General features: G+C 41.6%; 1 protein-coding gene across 1 annotated transcript in view; it reads right to left on the bottom strand.

Annotated features, from left to right (window-relative positions):
• The window catches only part of ATP13A4 (ATPase 13A4), a 36,533-nt gene that overhangs the window by 1,591 nt on the left and 11,467 nt on the right, over positions 1-23,475 (bottom strand). The window contains exons 4-29 of the mRNA XM_063408713.1: positions 22,267-22,337; positions 22,094-22,174; positions 21,172-21,241; positions 20,241-20,375; positions 19,756-19,828; positions 18,984-19,115; positions 18,209-18,379; positions 17,616-17,773; positions 15,988-16,176; positions 15,611-15,672; positions 14,727-14,877; positions 14,044-14,130; positions 13,232-13,385; positions 12,525-12,636; positions 11,174-11,298; positions 10,380-10,543; positions 9,249-9,371; positions 8,549-8,628; positions 7,732-7,774; positions 7,045-7,154; positions 6,135-6,231; positions 5,341-5,413; positions 3,906-4,080; positions 3,281-3,489; positions 2,248-2,336; positions 110-190 (exon numbers count right to left, since the gene is read on the bottom strand). Coding sequence (XP_063264783.1) covers positions 110-190; positions 2,248-2,336; positions 3,281-3,489; positions 3,906-4,080; positions 5,341-5,413; positions 6,135-6,231; positions 7,045-7,154; positions 7,732-7,774; positions 8,549-8,628; positions 9,249-9,371; positions 10,380-10,543; positions 11,174-11,298; positions 12,525-12,636; positions 13,232-13,385; positions 14,044-14,130; positions 14,727-14,877; positions 15,611-15,672; positions 15,988-16,176; positions 17,616-17,773; positions 18,209-18,379; positions 18,984-19,115; positions 19,756-19,828; positions 20,241-20,375; positions 21,172-21,241; positions 22,094-22,174; positions 22,267-22,337 — 3,015 coding nt within the window. The remainder of the gene's footprint in view (positions 1-109; positions 191-2,247; positions 2,337-3,280; positions 3,490-3,905; positions 4,081-5,340; positions 5,414-6,134; positions 6,232-7,044; positions 7,155-7,731; positions 7,775-8,548; positions 8,629-9,248; positions 9,372-10,379; positions 10,544-11,173; positions 11,299-12,524; positions 12,637-13,231; positions 13,386-14,043; positions 14,131-14,726; positions 14,878-15,610; positions 15,673-15,987; positions 16,177-17,615; positions 17,774-18,208; positions 18,380-18,983; positions 19,116-19,755; positions 19,829-20,240; positions 20,376-21,171; positions 21,242-22,093; positions 22,175-22,266; positions 22,338-23,475) is intronic.

Raw genomic sequence — 23,475 nt, 5'->3', positions numbered from 1 at the left:
TTTACTCAATATTCCCAAACTAGGCTGAGGTAGAGGGAGAAAGAGCAAGACTCGACCATTTTGCCTCTCCAGTTAGTGCAGACCAGCACATCCAGTTATGGTCACTCACCTCAACAAGGAGGGACACAGCAAGTGTGACTGCAAGCATTCCCACCATGGAGATTCGCCACGTGGTAGGGGTGCAAACGAGCTGGGAAAAAAGCAGGAGAAGCTGTTCAGCAATGAGTCCACAGTAAACACTGGTGGGTACGAGTGCAATAGAACACAGAATCATTTAGGCTGGGAAAAGCCCTAAAGATCATTGAGCCCAACCATAAACCAAGGCACTGCTAAGTCCACCATGTCCCTAAGGGCCACCACTACACTTCTTTTAAATACTTCCAGGGATGATGGCTCAACCACTTCCCTGAGCAGTCTGTTCCAGTCCGTAACCCTTTCAGTTAATTTTTTTTCTTTATCTCCAGTCTAAAGTTTCCTTGGCACAAAGTGAGGGCATTTCCTCTCTATCACTTATTACATGTGAGAAAAAAAGTGACACCCACCTTGCTACAACCTCCTGTCAGGTAACTGTAGACAGAATTAAGGTCTCTCCTGTGCCTCCTTTTCCCCAGACTAAACAAACACAGCTCCCTCAGCCAGTCCTTACATGACTTGTGCCCCTGATCTTCAGCAGCTCCATGTCATAAAAAGCCCAACTGAGTGACCCTGGTGAGGAGCTAATACTGCTATTTGTCTTGAGGAATTACTGATAAAGATGCTTTTAGATTTCTGATGCAGCAGAGAAAACCATTCTTTAGAACTGCAGGAGGAAATCTAATTGCCTTTTTACTTTCTAATGTTAAGAAATAGTTCAAACTGAGTATTTCAGCCCAAAACCCAGTTCCAGCTTCCCAGAGATGGGACTGGCTTTCTGGCTGTAGCTCAACTGCTTTTGGAGATGCAGCTCAGATGCGCAATTTGGATCAGCAGTTTTCTCCAGGGCTAGGCTGTTGCAGAGGTTTTTATTACTACTCCTTTCTCTTCTCAGCAATTCTAGTGAATTCCCTCCAGACTGCTTGGGCTGAGAGTTTTGCAGTTCTCCCCAAAAGCATTTTGTCCCCTTGCAGCTGCAGCTCTGAGAAATGTCCTGTGCCAGCACAGGCCACGACAGGACGATGACTTGCTTTAAAGTGCCACCTCGTGGCAGCTTCTCTAGCTGGGTCTGCCCGCTGAGCCGGGCTCTGCAAATAGTTCTAGGCAGCAGTGATAAGTGAGCTGTTTGACATTAAAATTGGGACCTGGGCCTTTGACTCTCTTTCTCTTTCCATATTTCATTAATCCCATTTCTAAACTGACTTGCTAACTGACATGCAAACACACAGGACTGGAAGCTGCATTGTGTTCAGCACTTGTGACTCAAAGCCACTGCTCTGCAAATGTACAGAAAAATAGTTTTGTGGTGTTTTTCTTGTTTTGTTCCTGTAACTCCTACAGGAAGACTGTGAGAGTGTCACAGTGGAGGAGGTTAACATCTCACAGCCTCATTGTCGGGTCCATTGACAACCCTGTCCTTCAGCTGATGTAGATCTTATCCTTCCCTCACATTTCCCTTGGGATGGATTTGCACAAGACAACTCCCAGCTTGCATTCTGCCAGACTACATACGTCAAGCCTTACCGGTATTTATTAATCAAGGATCAAGATAGATCCTCTCTTGCCATGGCAGCCCCACTGGTCTTTCTCTACAACTGTTTTAAACCCAAATCCTGCTTTGGGAAACTGCTCTCTAAAATTTAAATGGGGAGCCTGAAAAGATTGCAGAATGGAACTGTGAGCTGCTCTGAGCGCTAACTGGCAACTTTTGGTAAGAGGACCTTTGTTCAGAGTAGCTCAGCTTGAGAAACACAGGAACATAGTGCTTTATTTTAAACTTGCAGAGCCCAGCCCTGTTTTGCTCCTGGCTTCACAAGCCACCAACATACCACACGTAAGCTTAGTGATGTTATCTTCTGTTGATTGTACAATGTGCTGAAACAATCACAATTACATGTGTAGCTGTCTCACTGAATGCACAGATACTACTTTGGAGTCACTATATTTGCAGAAGTTTCTACAATCCCATCATCTAAAATGCACCTCTTTAAACATGATTTGGCTTTGGAGGTGCCATGTTTCCCTGCAAAAGTCTGTGCCTTTTGTTAAAATAATCCCAGTGTGCTTATAATGGACTGGCAGTAGGAAGAAAATCCCCTTTGGAACAATACTCACATCCATCTTGGAGTAGAGATCATCAATGTCAGCAAACATGAAGAAGAGGCAAATGCCCAGCTGCCCTATGAGCACCACTATGAACACATCTGAAGGGAAAAGAGCAAAGAAAGAAACCCACAGGTTTATGAGCAATCTCAGCTGCTTGCCTTTACTGCAGAAGATTGTAATAATTTCCTCTGTTACACAGTTATCAAAAGAATCCATGGGATAGAAAGGAATTTTCAGCAAAAGAAAAATGAACAGAGGAAAATCCCAGGCTTACTCAGTCAAGTAGCTATACATGAGTGTGAGACAAGCATTGTAGCCATAGATTTAAAACACCAAATGGGTATTTTGAACATTTGATTTGACCTTTTACATCTGAGAAGCTTTACAGCCTTCCAGTAAGCCTCTCTCTGATCACAGTATATCCTGTGATTCAGAAAAACGTCCAGGATGTAGTCTTGATCTTGTTAATATGGTTAGGAATGCTCCCTTCAACTTCAGGGATGTCAAGACTTTGCTCTTGATCAGGATCTAAAGAGTCTAAGTAATGGAGAACCTATTACCTTCTCCATCTGTAGGCAAATGTTCCAGTGATGAGTAAATTCATTTTCTCTCCAGCTGGCATGCACTGAACTTCATCCTCCACCCACTCATTTGTGTATTGCCATGTTCTGTGAGACTGATGACCCCCTTTTCTGCTCTCTACAAGGAATGTCCCCTCCTCACTATTACTATACCAAAACATCAAAGCCATGAAACCTGCAGCATTATTTTAATTGTTCAGGGGAAAAAAAAAAAAAAAGGCTGAAGAGAGTTTTTTCTAAGAGTATGCTGCAGGATTTGTCCCAAAGAGAAAAAGAACAGTTCTTCCATGACTCGCTGCATCTGCTGGAACTATCACAAACATATGTGCTCGTCTTCCCTTCATGGGACAGTCTTTCTCTTGATTTTTTGGCTGACATAATTTTGGTTAAGTCTAATTTTGCCCTATTAAATTGACCTTCTGAGCTGACTTATATGTCATTGCTTCTCTTCTCATACTTACAGTTGGTGTAGATGGGTTGCCTGAAAGGCTTTCCCTTGGAAAACACTAGTGCTACGATGAGGCAATTGATGGTACTTAGCAGCCACACTGTGGTGTTTTCATAGCTCTTGAAGCCATTGTCTGTTTGCTCATGGGCTCCATCTCTCACCCCCTGGAGCCCCAAGCTGGAAGATAAATTCCTCTCATGGTTGTTCACTGACAGGCAGGCACTGAAAAAGAGTGTCACACTGCTCAGGGAATGATCATTGTCCTGGTTATTTCCCCCAGCTTCCACTATTAACCATCAGGAGTCCTCCCTCACTGCCATGATATAGGCTATTGGCAATGCCCTCTACCTCACCACTGGTTGAGCTTGCTGAACTTGTTAGAGCTTGAGCTCAAACCTGGTCCCTCTTGCAACCAAATCCTCCTCTCTGTGCTCAGCAGAACCATTCTCACCACATGAACTGTGTGTGGCAGGTTGCTGGACAGCTTAGGGACCTCAGACAACACAAATTAAAGTGTTTGCACCCTTGGGCAGCACAGGGTCTGCTGCAGCTGCTCATCAGCCTGCAGTGAAGCTGATCAATAGCTTCACACAGACCTGCCCCCCTGTGGCATCCAGAGTCCCAGAAAGGGGCCCTACCTGTGTATATTGGTCTTGGAATACCAAGGCTGCTCCTGGACCACCACAAACCCGAAGATCTGCATGCTGAGGCTGAAGAGGATGTTAAGCACAACAGAGAGCAGCAATGGGGGTGAGATGAGCTGGCTTGGAGGTCTGTAGGGGACCAGCTTTGGATAGGCACCTGTGAAACTCACTGAAACAAGTACAGATGTGTTTAGTGGTGTGTCCAAAACACAAGCAGCGATGCTCTGTAATACTGACTGTATCAATGACATTTTTGCAGTCTGTAATATTCACATTAAAGCATACAAAAATTGTATCAAGTACAAAAAACAGTTTTCTTCCAAAGTCATATTGACACAGACCAGGCTAACTAATGTCATCTGACTATCATGAGGCATTTTTGAAAACTAAAATGTTGGCTTTTTTATTTTACTTGGCTACTGTCAGGCCCAAGAATGTGAACATATATTTATGCTCTTCTGTTCTCTTTCTGTCACTTTCAGCTGTGGATTGGGCTTTTTTGCTACTCATGTTCTGTTCATCCTGCTGCTCTAAACACCTAGTGGCTGGTTATTTGAGCTGGAGAAGGACAGCATTACCTGACACAACAGGTTTTCCTCCGTTCTTAGGTTTAACAAAGTCATCCAGACTTTGAGTAAAAGAGCTATGGACAAAGCTTTGATGTTATTCCAAATAAACTACTTACAGCAATGTAGCTTTTGGCACCCAGTTGTGTTGTGGCTGACCTTTTTAGGCTTGATTTCATCAAAGTCTTTTCCTTGTCTGTGTTCCAGCAAGGATAGAACATATCAGGATGTGGTTTTGCTATATGCTTTTCATGGCCCTGTCCTTGCCATTCCTGCTTCTGAAACTCTCCCTGCACTTATTCTGTCTCAATAACATTGTCTTTGTGCCTCAGCACTGGTTTCCCCTCTTATTCTTGGCTTACAACTCCCTGCTCTGTAGTGTCTGACATCTGTCATTTCTTTCTTCTCCATTTTTACCTCTCTCTTCTTTCGGGGCTCTGGTCTACAGAGCTTCAAATGTGAGCTGGACTCAAAAAAGTTAATCCCTGCTTTTTCCTCTGGGCATAGAGTCATGTATTTTCTTAATCTGCCTTCCTAAGTCAACAGGAAAATGCTTGAATAGACTTTCCACTGCACTAGGTGTGGGCTTACTCCTTGCTCCTAAAGATAGCACCCCTGTTGGCAACAACCTACACACTCAGCAAATGCACCATTAAGTACTTCCCACCTTCAGGGCTTTTCTACACCAATACCCCTCTTCTACTAATCTAAACATCCTGTATTCTACATAGAGCACGTTTAGTCTGCAGAAAGCTTGGCCTTCATTTTCTTCCTTTATGTATGTAGAATTATGCATTTCCAAGGAGGAGAAAAATATTTGAGGTCATTCTCTCATTAATACATAGGATGACTAAGGGCCTTACTTGTCACACCAATTACAGTGGTAATAGCCAGATCTTGGAACAAAAATTGGTAATTCCCAAAGGAGTTTAGTTGCTGAAAAGAGGAAAACAAAGAAAAAATATCACAAATCAGACATTTGTCGTGGGCATTTTATATCCTCTCCAGAAAACCCTATTATATCCATGGAGCTACTCCTGTTTGTTCTGAAATCTACTCTGCAGATAAGGAGACCACACATTTCACCACCCTGCCAAGAGGTTCCTTGCCATTGGGCCTGCGGTGAATATTCTCATTTTGCACATTGTTGGGACTAGCTACACTTTCAGTTCACTCCAGGCAATAAAAGAGAAGAATATTTGAAGAGACTGATTTCTCACTGCTGGGTTACTTCTGAACACAAAGCCCTCCTCTCCATCTGGGAAAAAGCCATGCAAAAGTGGTTTAAGGCACTCCAGGGGATTTGCTTACTGTCAAGTTAATTCATGCTTTAAATGCTGAATAAATTGTAACAGCATATGCTTACACCAGATTCTTCCTTTTCACAGACATATGCCCTCATCCAAAACACCATTTAGTATCTCAGCTTTCTTTTTGCCCAGCTTGGATCTTGAGCCCTCTGGCTGAAGTTCATGGGAAGAATCTTGCCAGTTTTCTGCTGAGAGTGCAGGAGGACCATATGATCACACCACAGAAGTTTGCAGCTCAGGTACAGGTAAAGCTCCATCTCCTAGTTTCACGTGGCTTTTATGCCCTATTTCTCCTTCAAGGAAATAGTAGCTTCTCCAGTTCCAGCCAATGTGTTCCCAATACATACCCAGTAAAGCAGGAGAACACCAAGGTACTGGATTGTGCTGTACAGTGCCATGTACTTGAACATGCAGAAGGAGGTGACAAGAGCAGCACGGCCTTCCCTGTGTGAATGCATAAATAAAGTACAGCAGTTAGGTGATGGGTCTGCTCCTGGTGCCAGTTCTCTCAAAAAGTTATTGAAAAACAAGGCATGTGTCACAAGCAGAGAGGCCTCTACCAGTGTCTTGCTGGGAGGTGAAATAAGTAAAATCTGACATAAAGGAAAGTAAAACCTTCACCTGTAGATATCTTGTTCAATGAAATCGGCTTGGTTCCAATCACCTGTGTTCTGTAGACTACAATTTACCCCAGCAACTTTTTCTGCTGACATTAATAATGTAGGTAACAACTCTGTATGAGGAAGAACTTACAAAGTCAAGGAGCTGCTCAGTGAGTTCAGAACTAACAAGTCCTCTGCTCCTGCAGTGAACATATAATATCCAATCAGGATAATGCTCTCTCCCTGGCTATTCAAATGCCTCAGTAAGCAAAATCAGGATCCTGGCATAACAGATGCCATATTTTACTAGCATACAATATCAGAGGTAGGACCTGAAATTCATGTCCAGGTTGGCTGGTTGGCTGGTGGACATTCAATTCAGCTTTATAGAGGATTGTTCATTTTGTTATTTCTTTTGCATTTAAAATAATTTTGATGACATAAAGCTCAACTGTAAATGTCCTCCTCTTATGATAATTAATGTCTCTTAAAGAAATTTCAGGTAGGGACTAGGCAAATGGCAATTTCAAGGTCAGAGACATTTCTTTTTCTCTAGATACGCAGATTGTGACTCGATGACAATACCCAAGACTAGTGTTTGAGAGGAGTGGGAACTTTCTTCTTTATGAAATAGGAAACAAAACCCCACACTTACCTGATCAGCTCTGGAACACAGGCTATGCTGGGTGTTTGGGATGTGAAAGGTGAAGCCACAGACGCCTCCTGCTCCGACAGTGATATCCCTGCATGTGCCACTTTCAAAGCCTGAAAGTCACATTCCTCCTTAGTGCTCACTAGGAAGACACAGCAACTTTCATGTCAGCAAGCAGTGACCCCTCATTACAGGATGTGTTCTGTGACAGCAGTCTCTCTTCAATCCCTGGGTGTGCTCCACCCTGAGGGTTCCTCCAGTGAGATGCCAAGTCCAGGGAAACAATGGGGATGAGAGCATGGGAAAGTTCATTTTCCACAGACCCCACAACCATCCACTGCCAGCTGCAGAAGACAGGTTTGGCTCTGCCTCCTTTTGCAGCACTTGTTTGCTCTCACATTTTATGCAGCTAGTCTAGGTTCCCTTCTAGCTTCCCCCATGAGAATCTTCTGGTGGCTTTTGCAAAGAAAATGAACCAGTCTTTGAGATCACAAACTGCAAAAATCTCTTCCTAGGACAACTCTTGCATGGTAAGGACCACACATCACTAAATCACTACTGCTGATAGTACAGCTGCTCTGTGAATAAGTGACACACTCCCATCTCCAGCATGTGCTCAGTTTGGAATATTTTACTGGCATTGCATTAATTTCTCATTTTTAAAATATACTGTAAAAGTATTTCACTTACCCCACAGTCATTGGCTCCATCTCCACACATCCCCACAAAGTAACTAAAAAATAAAGTGAGAAGGCAAGTGAGGAATCAGAGCCTGCTCCATGCAAGTCATTTATGCAAGTTATGCAAGATTTTTGTTAAAAGCTTTTCTGGAAAGTTAAAGCCTGTCTGACCAGCAGTTGAGGTGCTCACAACTGCACACACCAGACTGATAATCTGAATAGCCTAAAGTTCACTTTGCTCTAGCACAAGGCTTGGGGTGAAGTAAGGGTGAGGGTCCTCAAAAGACTTGGGATACAGCTGAGCAACAGGCAACAAGATGCCTATGACTTAGGAATATATATATATATATATATATATATATATATATGTATATGTATGTGTGTGTGTGTGTATATATATCTCACTGTTACTGTGAACAATCCAGACTGCCCTGCCGTATTTTCTAACCCATCACATTGAACCAGCAGTAGCATGGTAAAAAGACAGCAAGCTTAGAGAAGCTGCAGTTCTGGGAGAGATGCTAAAAAATCTTGGGAAGACAAGTGTCAATCCTTTAGGCCCAGAGTAAAGTAAAAGTTAAGGATGATATGAACAAACAAAAGCCAGGACCATGGAAGTCTTTGATCTTCAACAGGTTTCCAAACCAGTGTGGCATTCAGTGTCTCTTTTTTAACAGTCTTTTGGAATTTAATTGCCAACTTGCAGATGTGTGGAGGTTTCAGTTTTGTGCAGTTCCATGAAATTCTATGCCAGACAAAAGCTAGCTCTTACTAGACTCTTTTCAAGCCTGAAAATTCAAACACTTTCAAATTCATTAGCAACTTACTCCAGCTTCTGAAACTCTTCTACCAGGCTGGATTTCTGACTAGGAGACATTCTAGCAAAAACTGTTCCATTCAGCAAGAGCTATAACGAGAAAAGTAGGAAATTATTTTTAAAACACTTGAAATAAGTGATTTCTGTAACAATTGGAATGAAAATCGTCAAGTATAAACAACTGGTTATAGACTCTGAAGCAAGAAATGCTGATGATCAAAGATAAAGAGGATCTTAATCAATGTTTTGAAAAAGTAACAATGACAATAAGGAGAAGAGGCCTGGTATGCCATTTGAGTTACTTGATGAACATAGATTACCAGGCAGGGAGTTATAAGAAGAGAATTCATGAGACTATCCTGTCCATGGAACAAACAAGCTATGCTGAATTGCACCATGTGTAATATCACATTTTCTCCTGTTCTTTAAAACAGGTCAGAGTCAGTGTTGGGCAAGGAGTGGGAATAGGGGCACAAATGTTTTAAATCATGTCTTCACACCTTAAGGCATGCCTGCTCCTCTCATGTGCAGAGAAAAATACAGGGATTTTCAGATCCTTCACCATATAATAATCAGAGATTCATCCAGCCTGTAAGTATTTCAGGGTTCCCAGAAGATGTCCTAATACAAGTCTCTTCAGCTAATTGTACTGGGACAATTTGTATCTCCTGAATGGCAAGGCTACTTCAGTTAAATAACCCAAATCTTACCTTTGGAAGTAAGTGACTGAAATGTTGTGCTACAATTTGGTAAGATTTTCCACTCATGGCAAAATGATACTGGCCTGATCCCAATGCCAGCCTGATTCCTGGCTCAGCCTGACTGTCATCCACCTATAAAATAAGACAGAATGAGTGCTGTGCCCAGGCCCTCAAAAGCTACTCTGCATTTACACAGACACTACTACAGATAAAGTAAAGGACATACCATGGGGAGGGTGCTTTTGAAGGCTCTGGGAGACTTGGATTCAAGGCCCATTGCTTTTGCTTGGATTTGTAAAGGGATTGAGGCACATAACACCAATAATTTCAGTGTTAACTGGGTGTTCATCACATGAGTTCTATCACATGAATTGTTGCATTTGGTAGAATTCATGCAACAGTGCCAGTCTGGTGGGCTGCACTGGAAATGAGAGGGGCTAGAGACAGCAGATGGGCACATCTAAGCAAGTCTTCATGCAGTGAAACAGGGCAGAAGTTGCTCAGGCTGAGGAGCCACTCAAAGCCCCTGTAGGTGTTCCCTACCATCTGCCTGACTCTGTAATTCCCAGAGAAGGGTCAGCACCTTCAGACTAACTCTTCAGGGAGAAAGCAACTGGTCTTCATCCCAGCTTCTCTGTGGAGATGCTTGATAAAATAAATTTCTTAGCCTGGCTTGCCTATGATTCACTGTGTATGTGCAATTCCTCGAGTGGACTGTGTTTCAATTCTGCAGGTATGGGAAAGTGCTAACACTCTACCTGCTTGAACGGGGCTGGCTAGTTCAATGCAGCTCCACAGATTTTAAGTCCACATCTATACCATCAAATTTATCTTGCAGGGAAAGGAAGCATTTAAACTGGCATCAGCTAGGCGTGAGGGGTAGAGATAAATCTTTTTGGGATTTCTGCAAAGCTGGTCTCAAACCCAGCTAGGCAGTTAGCTAGAGGATAATATGCTAGGAAGTAAACTCTACAGGAGCACATTTTTATAAAGATCCTCTCTGCATAAACACTCTTCTAGCACATATTCTGATGGTGAATGGCAGTTCTCAGTTATACCAGCATAATCCTATTCCTTATTTAAAGCACTCCATCTTATTTTGTTTTTCTGCTGTACAAAACCTGCTTCTGATATGCTCACCAGGCTTCTGTAATCTTCAAGTTTGTTTTCTTCTAGGGATTTCCAGGTTATAGATGCTGAAAAAGATCCAGGCATTTTGTCTGCTTCCACAAGAATCACTCTGTGTGTTGGAGCAATCATGCCAGCATTTTTGGCAACTGTTATAGCTGTCTGAAGGTTGTCCCCTACAAAAATCAAAGGAAGTGTTATTTAAAAATTTCTGCAGTGAGGGATTGTTTATTCATTAGCCTGAATTCTGAGTTTTCAAATATATCCAGAAGAATCAGTAGGATTTCAGTACCTGTACATAACTTTTAAACTTTTGATAAAGACTAAAACTTTGCAGATAAGATTTGTCTCAATCATTAAACATATTTTCATTTGGAAATGTTTTGATATGGACATGAAGTATTTTCATATTCAGCTTGAAGAAATCCATATGGGGAATATGCTCTTGGATTATTTGTTTCAGACAAAAAAAAAAAAAAAAACAAAAAAAAAAACAAGGGAGTTCAGTGCTAAGTTGCTGCTGGTATCCCTGATTCTTATTGATTGACTTTGATGTATGTGGGCTGAAAGGGATGAGGCCCAAGTCTTTGGACAATGGAAAAACTTTAGAATCAGACACAGCCTGGTGAAATTGCCAGAGAGAACATGGTTCACCCTATGTCATTATTAAAACACAGATGCCTTTTGGATTAAATATATGTGCCTTCCTACCAGTGGTGTTGACAACAGCAGACTTTTCATTTAAACATTGGTGGACACACTGTCTGGGTCAGTGACCACAAAAATAATCCACCTTTTTTAGATACCTGTGACCATGACGCTCCTGATGCGGGCAGCACTGAGCTCTTCCAGAACAGGCTTTGTCTCCTTCTTTAATCGATTCTCCATTATCAGCAGACCCAGGAATGTCAGATCAGATTCTACTTCCTCCCTAATAGTCAAAAAGTAACAGACAGATTTAATTATTAATTTTAACTTTATCACCATTGGATTTGGTGATAGCCAGTTATAACTCTCAACCACCCCACCTAACTCAAAAGAATTTAAATAATTTGTCTATTTTCTGCAGTGCCAGGATGTCTGCCTTTTGTGCAGCTATTTCAATACCAGCAGTGCTAATTGAGTACCAGAACCCTGAATTTCCTGCAAGACTCCTAAACTGTGGTGGACTGATTTGGAAAGTTCCTGCACACTAGACCTTCTCATTTGAGGACTGTACAACAAAGAAATACACCTTAGTTGATGTGTCTGCTCCTCTTGACAGCTGGACCTAAGCAAACAGCCTGTGTCAACTCCAATTGTGTTTTCCTTCTTTTCACCTGTGCTATTGCTTTTTTAGAGTTGAACACATGCAGTTGAGAACAGGATTTAGTAGACACCCCATCCCTGAGTCATGAACTAGAGGTCTCTCAGGTACACAGGTCGACTCTGAAGAATGTGGAAAGAAGCTTTCATGCACTTATTTTAGACACCAAGGAGATGTCAAACTCTTGCATGACAGTCAGAGTAGCTGAGTCAAGTGGTGCCTGAATGGTCACTGCTTTCACAGCAGATCTGGTGTTTGACCAGCAGCTTTCTCCTTTCTCCTGGCAGCATAAATATCCCACATGCTGTAACTGCAAACACAACTGCAAAATCTGGGCCATTTCACACACATTTGCTCATTGGGCTGGATAGGTCTGACACCTGTCACAAGAGTTATGTAACCACTTGCACTCTGCCTCAGTGTCACTGGCCCTTTCAGCAAAGCAAAAATACCTGTGAAAAAGCAAGGGATTCTCACCTGGGTTAGGACCTGCAGCTAGGAAAGAGAGAGGACAGCAGATCAGTAATCTGATCTGTAACTGCAGTATCTGCTCAGTAACTGCAGATATTTCAGAAGTGGTGTTTCTGGAGTATCACAGGCAAAAGCAAAAGGGATTTGGGAAAAACTATATGGATTCCTGTGTAAGTGTTCTTTTGTGAGGCTTCTGAAAAACTAATACCATCAGCATAATAGCAGGGTTTGCTGAATTGTTTAGAAACTAAACACAGCAGAAGCTAGAAAGTTAAATGATTGGACCAATGACCCTGCTCTTGGCAGGAGTGATGTGGTGATGGTGCTCTGTGGTGGTGCCCATGGCCGAAGGTGGCCAGGAGCAGAGTTCTGTGGCTTACCTTGTCAGAGCAGCAGGCAGCTTCCCTGCCTGCAGGGATTTACAGGCCAGTCCGATGACCCGAAAGCCCTGTGCTGTGTAGAGCAGGAGCTTGCTTTCAAAGTTTGATGGGACTGTACAAAAGAGGAAAAGACAGTTTATTACAGCATTCAACTGCTTTCCAGTAAAAGGAAGCCTTGGAGCAGGGAAGGTTTGTGTCCCAGAGGGCCTGTAGACCTGGAGTCTACCAATAGGCCAAGCACATCAAAGAAAGGGGTTGAACTTAATTTTGTTCAGTAAGAAAATCTTTGCCTTTCCTTTATAATTTTGAACTTAGGTCCTAAACTGCAAAGACTTACCATCTTCCAGGGCGTCATGAAGGATCTGTGCTTCTCTAGCTGCCCTCCAAATGTTTGGAGAAAAAAAGCCCAACTTTTTTGAGTGGGGGCAGACCTGTAGACCACTTTTCCAAATATCTATTCTGCCAGAGACTGTACACCATGTACAGGAGTTGGTAGTTACTTTCATCTCTTATCTCTCTCAAAGTCCTTTTTTGTTAAGAAGAGCTGTGTGAGAGCTTAGCCTTAGACTTGGAATACAACAGAGACACTTTTATGGCTTTAGTATAAAGTCTTAGACAGAAATCTATTTGGGCCTTCCATTTCATTGCACCATCCAAAGTCAATTATACATAGCTGTTTCTAGGATACATTTATAAATGTTTGTTACCTGTTTCTGCTCTACACAGCATGGCTACAATTTCAGGAGCCCCTTTTATGAAGGCCTGTGGATCCCCACCAATTTCCTGGGCAATGACAGACATTCTTTGCAAGGCTGAGGAAAATGGGAACTGATGTAAAATGGTAATTCCTTCCACTGGGGCCTAGGAGAAAAGCAAGTGGATTACACACTCTAGCTAGGACTTTAAACTCAGACTGAAGAATTTTAGGTCTGTCTTTTGGGCCATAGTAAGAAGCTAGCTACGTAAAATGGGCTAATTTGTCACATTCAGACAGAAATGACTGGTACATAAAGATGAGATTAAATTTATGCAGAAATATTTAGCTTAAGCAGTGGGAAAGTTCACTGACAATTTTAGCACACTACTAAATGTAATTTACTGAAAGGAATTTACTAGTCCTGTTTCTTTAGTAAGACTTTGTTAGGTCTTACACTGGTCTTGCAAAGGGAAAATGTTTGTCAGAGAGTGTCCCGCCAGTGTATGTCACCAGTAAGGGTCTGACATCAGCCACCAGACCGCATTCCCCACTCAGCTGAGTTCAGACTGAGTCTCAAGCCTCAAGGACAGGCAAATCTCTGAGCTGGAAAACCTCTAATCCAGCATCCCCCTGTTTCTGGTGTGAGCAGCAAGCTTCCCCAGGCATCTGTAATCAGAGAGAGCAATCTGCAGGCAGTACAGGAAAGACAAAGTGGGGAAGAGCTCTCTTGGACAAAGACACCCAAGCTTTCCTATACTGAAAGGTAACCTTTACAATGAAAGTCTAACTTGATCATGGATGTGAATCTTGCAAATAACTTACAGTGGTGGATTTAAGTCCAGGTCTAACAACTGTGGCATGTGTGGATCCTTGACCTTCAAACTGGTGTCTGCTGGAATCATCTATCACCTGTGCATTGAAAGACAAAAATATTGCAGACTGCAACACCAGTGTAGCTGAAAGGAACCTCAAGGATCCATTCAGAGCTATTCCTTGCCTCTAAACAAGATATCTTATTCATTCCTGGGAGAGGTCTGTCTGATGTCAAACTAAAAACTTCCAGTAATGGAAAATTCACTGCCTCTCTTGGCAATCAAATAGAAAGCCTCACTAGGTTCACTAAGACAATGCTGTAGCCTTGCACAATAAATAGACTATGTCCTCTCACTGACAATACATCCTTTATTCATTACAACACACTTAAATAAAGATAAATCTTTAGATATAACATAGACTCAATGAGAAAATAATACACAAGAATTTGTATTCATGTAGAAAGCTCTGCTCTTGAAGTATTCCACAAATCATCCAGATTTTTTTATCATCACAACATGCTTGTGAGGAACAAAAATATTTTTTAATGTCAAAAGAAACTCAATTCTTGTTTCACAGGAGTAATTTAATAGAATTCCTGAGTTTTTCATAATTTTGATAGGTGTCTGGCTAAACCTGAGATGGCAAGGTGATCTCCCCACTGTTTGCATAACAACAAATCACAGCTTTACCCAGTCAGTGGCCTCGAACATTTTCACATCCAGTGGGTCTCCTTGGATCTTGCCCTCCCAAACAATTAATGAATGACAAACTGCCAGTGCTTTGAACACTGGGCCCCAAGGCAGGCCATGGTCTGCAGGGAAACGGTGAATATCCTGAAAGCTAAAGCAAAAGAGAACAAAAAGGTTACTCTCAGAGAACACTAAACAACATAAGACTAACAGAAAAAAAGTCCTAAATTTGGGGCAGTTAAAGTCCCATCCTGAAACCAGACCACATGCATGTTCTGGGGACTTATCCTCCCCCATGAACTGCTTTCTATGAGCCCAATTTAAGCTGGGATACACATGCTCAAATCAGGGGTGTTGTGCCTAGTTAGGGAGTACAGTGGCATGGAGAGAGGAACAGATTATTATAAAATACCTTCCTTGTGGCTCGTGCAAATATTCTTTGAGTTCTGAAGCTGATATAAGTTTGAGCAACTCTGTGTATGCACATTTCTGGAAGTGTAAATGGGTGAAATCAAGGCCACTGCACGGACAGAGTGTCGATCTTGTGGGTAACAGTGGCTTCCTGTCATAAAGGATTGGGGTTACACTGCAGCTTTGAGCTCTAACCCAGCCTGTTTACTGAACACTGTCTGCCCAGACATGCTGACCCAAATGCTGGCAACAATGGCTGCATCTTTTCATGTGGAGCAGGACCCCTGGGATAAGGCAAACAAATCATTTTCCAGAGGATATAGAAATAAAATTTAAAATCTAAACATGGGAAACTTCAAACTGCTTAACTGTTTAACAATAACTGCCCTTCATATTTGGTCCTTTGTCTAGTAGAAGAATCCAATCACTACCCCAACAAATTTAGATGCCATTGGTGTGTCAAGGAGCCTTACCAGTTTCTTTCAGAGGGCAGGAAACCCCAAAGATCCAGGCCATCTTCTGTTAAGGTGCCAGTCTAGGTTAAAATATACATTTAAATTAACTTCTCATATGAGAGCTCCAATAGGAATAAAAAACAAGACTTATTTTTACAAGTTATTGTCCAGAAAATACCAGCATGGTGCAGAGCAAAAGGGCTACCAGATAATTCCTAGATTCCAAGAAAAAAAGAGAATTTGCCACAGCTTCTGTTCAGACACCAAGAACTTAAGTACACAGCCCTGGTCATTGTGTTTCTAAAATACAATGGAAATGTCAGTCAAACCCCAGCCTCCCACCCCCAGCATGGCTCCCATTACCAATGAGGCCATAACCACCACACAGACATTACTTTGTCAAAGCAGACAAGGTTCAGCTGTCCACATATGTTGATCCTCTGTGGGCTGATGCAAAAGATGCCCTTTTTCTTCAACCTCTGTTGGGTATAAATGATTCCTGTTGTCAAGGCAGCTGGCAGAGCTGGTGGGACAGCAATGGTGATAACATCCAAAGCCTTCTTCACCACTTCTCCTGTCTCCTCCTGACATAATAACAAGGACAGTTATCAGGAGAGAGTAGCAAGGAGACTGCTGCACTGGGTGTAGCCCTCTTCAGCCCTCCTCCCCTCCCCTGCAGGTGCTCCAGGCTGTACAGGTTCCTGCCCATGGTCTATCCCATATTCATCTCCGTAAGAAATTATTAGGCTTAATTTAACCAGAGGCTTTCAAGCCTCAACACTGCTAAAGAGCAGCCTCCAGGCCTTCATCCACTCTCCATGCAAACAAACCTGCCAAGTACATTTCACATCCGCCTCCAAAAAACGTGTTCAAACATGCCAGCTAGATCATTGCAGCCTCAGTGAAACCCATTTTCCCATGACACAGCACACATGTGCTATTCATATGGGCATTCATCCAAATGCCTACAGGCAAGCTCTGTACTCCCTGTTAAGGTGACGGGTGAGACATACGGGATGGTGCTGAAAATGAGGGCAGAATGTATGAGCTAATGATTTCTTCTGACCTTATGTTCTAGGAGTTGTGAAAGAAAATTGTTTTTACCTGCAGGAAGAGATGTGGAAGTAAGAGTTACTTTTGTAAAAGCAATCTATAATTTGGGAGCTTAGAGGGCAGTGTAAAACTGACTGCCAGGATGCTGAGTGTGGGCACTGTTATTCTGGGCAGTTCACATAAATACTAAAAAATTTAATGTTTTTCAAATTGGGGTCCCAGGACTGAGACACTGCAAACAAAAGCAGATTTGCAGTTCAGAAACACTTGCAAGCCATCATAGAGATCTACTGTGACTACTTCTGAACTTGGGACTTGGACCGCAAATCATGCAGTATTTGATGTGCTGAATTTCCATCACGTTCTGGTTCTCCCTTCATGATACTGTCTCAGACCACAGAACACACCAGTCTGATAATATTTGGTATCTATTTTATGTTACAATGAAGTGCTTACCACCTACCTTTAGATAAACCCTCACACAAGTGAAAGCATTGAGTACATCCTGTGATTCAATCTTAAAAGATTGACAAGAAAATTTCAGCGATTGAGATAGCATCAGCATGTATTTTACATATTACAATGGAGAAGTTTAATTAAAAAAAAAAGGAAGAACTGCAAAGCAGATACAAGAATAAGTACTTAAACACACTTTCTTTGATATCCTAAGGGGAAGTAATCTTCTGAGCCAACTGATTGTAGATTATTCCCCAGGAGAAAAATTATTCAAAAGCTGAATTACAGAATCAACTTTGCAACCTATGGCTTGGACTTTACACTGGCAGATAATTATCATGGCATGAAATGATTTCTTGAAAGCATCTGAAGTTCTAAATCAATTAGGCTTTAAAATTTGCAGAGATACTGTTTACAGTCTAACTCTTCTCACATTGACCTTGATGCATGAGAATGAGTGAAGTGCTTTAAAAGGCTTTCTGGGGAGCCATTTCTCCTGCATTTAGTAACTCACCCCATTAAGTGCAAATACACACACAGTGTAGATCATTCCAATGGCTGCAAATGCTATGAGGCACATCAGGAACCGGAGGGCATCTCTATACAGCTTGAAGTTCATGGGTTTAGGGTAGAGAATGGACCTCACCAGATCCCCCTTGGCTGTGTTGAAACCTGGACAGACAAATTAAAATCATTCCAAGAGGAAAATATTTCAAAAAAATTCTCTGCAAAGAATGGGGGGCTTCAAAATTATTCATAATTTCTGCAACTTAGGAAAGAAGGCCCAGGTGTTTCATTCTAGTGTATGTGATCTTATCTGCAGAATATAGAAAAGAAGTTGTTTTATCTTAGGGGGAAGTAGTTTTTCAATGTCTTAGAAGCAAAGCAATATTCTTTTTCATAATGATATGCTGATAGTTTTGTAGAAGTTATGCCAAGCAAAAAGAAACTATGCATAATAACTTAGCCCAGCCCAGGATAACGATTCTCCATCTGTCTGTTGTAAATATGGATTTGTGCCTTTAACTTAATGTGATTTGGTACATTCTCAGACTATTCCAGTGAGAAAAATCATGGAAGGAAAAGTGAACTCAAGTGTTGACTGACCAATCCGCAGCACCACAGCTTTCACCACTCCTCTGTCATCTGCCTTGGTCTGGATGACCTCTGTTCCACAGAAGAGGACATGTTTTTTATAATCCTCTGCACAGTACATTCTCCAGGGCTTGAAATTATCAGCTCGGGGTAGGTGGGTCTTTGTTACTGGAATACTTTCTCCTAGGGAAGATTAGCTCACATGAGGAAAACTGCAGTATTCTTCATAACAGCCTGCTGACTTTCAAATAGGTACCTAGACATCTAGGTGGTAAGTTAAAGGTATTTACTAGAGAAACCAGTTTACAGAAATTTTACTTTTATATTTTGACATCTTCAGAGTGAATAGAGCTTAAACCCTAGCAAACAAATAGACTGCCAAAGAAGAGTTTTCCTTTGCATCAGTACAGCAGCTTCATGTAACTCTGAGAACTGTAAGAAGTCCAAGGACTCCAAACCCTGGCTGTAGATGTAGAGACTTAAAAAGAGACATGAACTGGTGTTGCATGAGTGCTTTTGAATGGCCAGAGGTTGTTTACCTAATTTGAACCTCATGTGCAGGTCACTATACATTCCCTCAAGCAGACAGGGACATGATATTCTCTATTTTCACCTTTTCTTAAATGCTGCACCCCAGGAAGGTAGAAAAGGATAAACTGCCCTTCCTAAAGTCCATATTGTCTATTCAGACAATTAACAACAATTCAATCTCAGTTATATCAAACTGAAATAATCCCCTTCTCAGCAAGATGTTCGAAGTGGCAAACCTGGGAGGGGTGAGCTGTACCTGTCAGCATGCTTTCATTTACGGTGCACTGCCCACTGACCAGGATGGCATCACAAGGCAAAAGGGTTTTGCCCTCTTTCAAAATCAGCATATCTCCAGGAACAAGATGGTGTGATTCCAGCTCTTGGAAATCTGAAAGTGACAAGTAATGCAAACTTTGTGTTCTTCATATATTTCTCTGTAGCAAAGGGAAAAAAATACAAGGAAGTACTTGCTGAATAGAATTCTTTATAATGGCTGATAAACAAAGGGCCACAGTAGGACCTAAGTATAAAACCTCCAATATTTAAGAAAAGCCTAAGCATAATTCCAACTGTAGAATTCCTCATTATGTACCCAGGTGCCCAACCAATGGTTACTGTTCCAGGGCACTGACCTAACTGATGAGCCTTTATTTCTTTATCTGATTTTGTCTGTTTGGTTTGTGCTCTAGATACCTTGACAATGAACAGACTTTGCATGGAGCAATTAGGTGGACTCACAGCCATTTAATGGGTATGTTGTTGGCTATGTCAACACTGCTTTAAGAAAAACCACTTAGTTTTCCTGACAGTTTTCTGTGAAGGCTGCACTCAAGTATTAATACACTTGATGTGCCACAATATATTTATAAGTCAAAACTCAATGTGCAGAATGTGCAGATGTGGGTTGACTGAACTGAGAAGCCGAAGAGGAAAACCACTTTAGAACGAATCTGTTACTTTACATGCTTGAGTTTCATATAAATTGCTACAGAAACAAAACACATCGAAAAAAGCAATAGAGGAGTCACCTTCCTTATTTCTGCAGACAGTGACCATGATGTTGTTATGAGACTCAACCAGTCTGTGCAGTTTAATGGATTGCTATAAATTAAAGAAGAACACACAAAAGTGTTACATCTTACTCACATGATGCAATTTGTCCATTAACAATTATTTCCTTCTGTCATTTGTAGTTATGAGAGCCTTCAGAAACTGAGTTCCGGCTCTACCAGGAACTGTACAACCACACAGAGAAAAAAATTCCCCACCCTAATTACTGAGAGCATAACAAAATGTTACAAAGTGAAGCACTGGAATGGGGAAGGGAGGATGTGGATAAGGTACCACACAGAGATTATGATGACTAGACCAGGCCATTGCACCTGCTACTATACAATGCCACAAGACTAAACCTCTGAGTAAGGCTCACAGCACTGTGTGCAAGTTGTAACATGCTGGCCTTTCCCAGACATTAGAGGTAAATCTGCCTTGTGAAAAACGTGAGGTGTCTCACCTTTCTAAGATCATATACAGTCAAAAATATTGAGAGGAGAGACATGATTATGATGGCAGTGGCATACTCCATGTAATCTTCAGCAAACCACAGACACACACTGAAAAGCTGGAACACGTAAAATGGATTTAGGACCTGTTTGGAGAAACAGCAACAGTAAAGAGCTGGCCACATTTAAATGGCCCCCATATACCTAGACAGTCCAACCTGTTGGGAAAGGTTTGAACTAAGAGACTTCAAGTATTGTGACTTCTGACCCCTTTGTGATTATTTTAGCAGTCACTTTAATCAGATCAGACCATCTTCATCTGACAGAAAGGCCAAATAATATAGACCAATAGGATATTATTTGGGACGTGAATGACTCTGCCTAATCCGTGTTTTGTTCTTGCAAGAAAAGCAACAAAGGTGAAAGAAGAGCAGATTGTGCTGTGAGCATGGAGCTCATATACCATAAGCACACAGCCACAAACACCCTGTTTCAGCCACATATAGGCAGTTCCTGTCTGAAGGAGATACTGGTGCTTTGTGTGGTGCTATGCCCAAAATCATGAGCTCATTGAGTCTCTCTGCAGCTGTAGGCATGTACCAGGTACTGCTGTTTACTTAACCTCTGTTGATTAAGAGACAGCCCCTTGTCTGGAAGGTTTAATTTCCAGTGCAGCTTGGAAACCTTCAGTGGCCCTCAGAAGGTAAATAGAATGGGCTCCCAGGACACAGATACATAGAAATACCAAACAGGCATGGAGGATAGGGAACAAGGGAGAATGAATGGATTTATGATGATTTCATGGAATACCTTCCCATCAGGATTTGCAAAAGAAATGTGCAAGAAGAGTGAGTAATAGGAAGTTAAATCAGATGTAGAATCAATTATATGCACACATGGCCTCCCAAGCAGTTTAGAATAAAAACAACAGAAATGCTTAACCTCTTTGAGGAGTAGTTTCCAAATAGGGATCACTGGAACATCAATAGTGTTTGGCCCACATATAACTCTCCTGTATGGGACAAAGATACATCACTCACAGATAAAATAATGACAATGTCACTAGCTCAAGAACATGCAGATTTCAATAGTTCTGAGAGCTTCTTCTGATCCCAGTTTAAAGGCTGGGAGGATATTTCTTCAAGACAAAAAAATTTAAATGTCCCTACAGCGCTTATGTCAGAAAAGATGCCTGTAGCAGTGGCATTTACTTATGCAGACAAGAGGTGTAACACAACCAATTAGGCAAACATTTCCATCACACAAAAATTACTTTGAGACACCATAAACAAAGGAATTCTGCATCCAAAACTAAATGATCCAAACCCAAATAATTTTGCAAAAAGTTAAGAGTGATTGGAATGTAAGATTTGACATGAGCTAAGGTCAGGAGCTGGATTTTCAGTATTCAATCAACTGAAGATTATTTCTCTATTTAGCAATTCCATAAATACATGTTCTGTAACTTGCTTAATGATACAGTAGTTTATAAGAATAAGTTCAATGACCAGAACTAGTCAATTTGGAGCCCCAGTGTAGAAGCAAATACACAACTTATCTGCACTCTTTCACAGAGACTTTCTCTTGCTCCAAATAAAAACTGCTTAAATTTAGTTACAGGACACAGTTCTTTCCTGATTGAGAACAATAACAGTGATGAATACTGAGACACTTCAAAAAATTTGACAAGGAATAAACAGCATTCTCTAGCCTTTTTCATTCAACATTTCAATGCATGACTGTTTCATCTAAAATTATGTGCATATCAATAAATACACAAAAATTCCTGGGAAGTGCCCCAACAGAAGGAATTTACATCTCTTTGAAATCCATATGTTGAGCGTTCATGTTTTAAAATGTGTACCTGACATTCTGTTCATTGCAGGTGAGACCAGAACCAAATTTATCATGTATAGCTGAGCAAGTGTAGTGGTCTTCCAGGACTCTAAAATAGAAAGGAAGTGTTTTCCTTAGGACATTGTTCACAAAGACACTTGACTTCCTCAGAGACTTGTGCAACCACTGCAGTGAACTCACCCAACTTTCTGGAACTGTTTTGCATAGATATTCCAGACATAGCGGATTTTTTGTACTTGGATAGTTTTCACCTAGAAAACAAAACAAGGACAACAATACATGCAACACAACAAACAAACATACTCTGAGACTTGCTCACAGAGCTCATCTAGGCATCTCACTGGGGTCAAGTACAGATAAAGGAAATTTTGTGGGGGCAAGGAGGGAGAGAAGACAGGATTGCATACATTGACTCCCTAGTTGAATTACAGATGGGGATCCCCAGCTCAGTGCAGGTTCCAATAAGCTTTACAGATCTTTAGGTCAAGCAAGTACAAAGCAGTGCTCTTTGTGAAGAAAGGAATAATCTTTACTCTGATCTCACAGAATGAATGTAAGAGATCACTGATGCTATGGTGGGTACACAGGCAGCTGAAAAAGCCTGTCTTCAGCCAACAAGTCCCTTGTCTTCTGTCTGGCTCTGGAGAAAGCAGGGGGCTTTGGGCTGTTTCCAAGCATAGTGCTGAGTTCTTCAGCTAAACAGATGTGTCAACAGACAAGAAACGCCATCCCAGGATATTGAGTCACTGCCAATGCTAAGCCCTTGCAGAGCAGTTATCCATTAGGAACACATGCTGTCATTTTTAACTTGCAAGAGGAGTCTGTCCTGTCCTGCACAACAATAACAAAGCCTATTAGAGATAATGGCACTTCCTATCAGCTGGCAGAAGGCAGGGCTATACACCTGTACACACGAGTGATAAAGAAATCAGCTCCAGGGAACTCTCCCTGCCCAGCACAATAAGCATTATTATAGGCCAATGAAATCTAGACTCAGCTCATCCACTGACTCAAAATGGAGCTGTAACCACAGTCATTAACTTAACAAGAGGTCTGAAGTTAGCATTTTATGCAATAGGAGCTGCAATATCTGCAATGCTAAAAACTGGAGTGGGAAGAAAGGGACTCAGCTCCCTGTTGAAAGAGGTCCTTGGGCAGCTCTTGGGCACTACACACAACTCTATGAACTTAGGTAGCTTAAATGGCAAAACCCACCTTACTATTTATTGACTTGTAAGTAGGGGCTTTTGAGTTGCTAGGGAAGGATTAAACTGTACTCTCTTTGCTGCTTTTGAAATCTGCTTTTCTATCTAGATGTTTTGACTGATATGAAAGTGGTGTTCAAAGGGCCTATTATTTGAGGCTATATTTGGCTTTTTTTCTTCATAT

Source organism: Prinia subflava, chromosome 11 (genome assembly GCF_021018805.1).
Source record: "Prinia subflava isolate CZ2003 ecotype Zambia chromosome 11, Cam_Psub_1.2, whole genome shotgun sequence".
NCBI classification, from domain to species: Eukaryota; Metazoa; Chordata; class Aves; order Passeriformes; family Cisticolidae; genus Prinia; species Prinia subflava.
The sequence above is the reverse complement of the archived record's forward strand: the minus strand, read 5'-3'. Positions and strand labels throughout refer to the sequence as shown.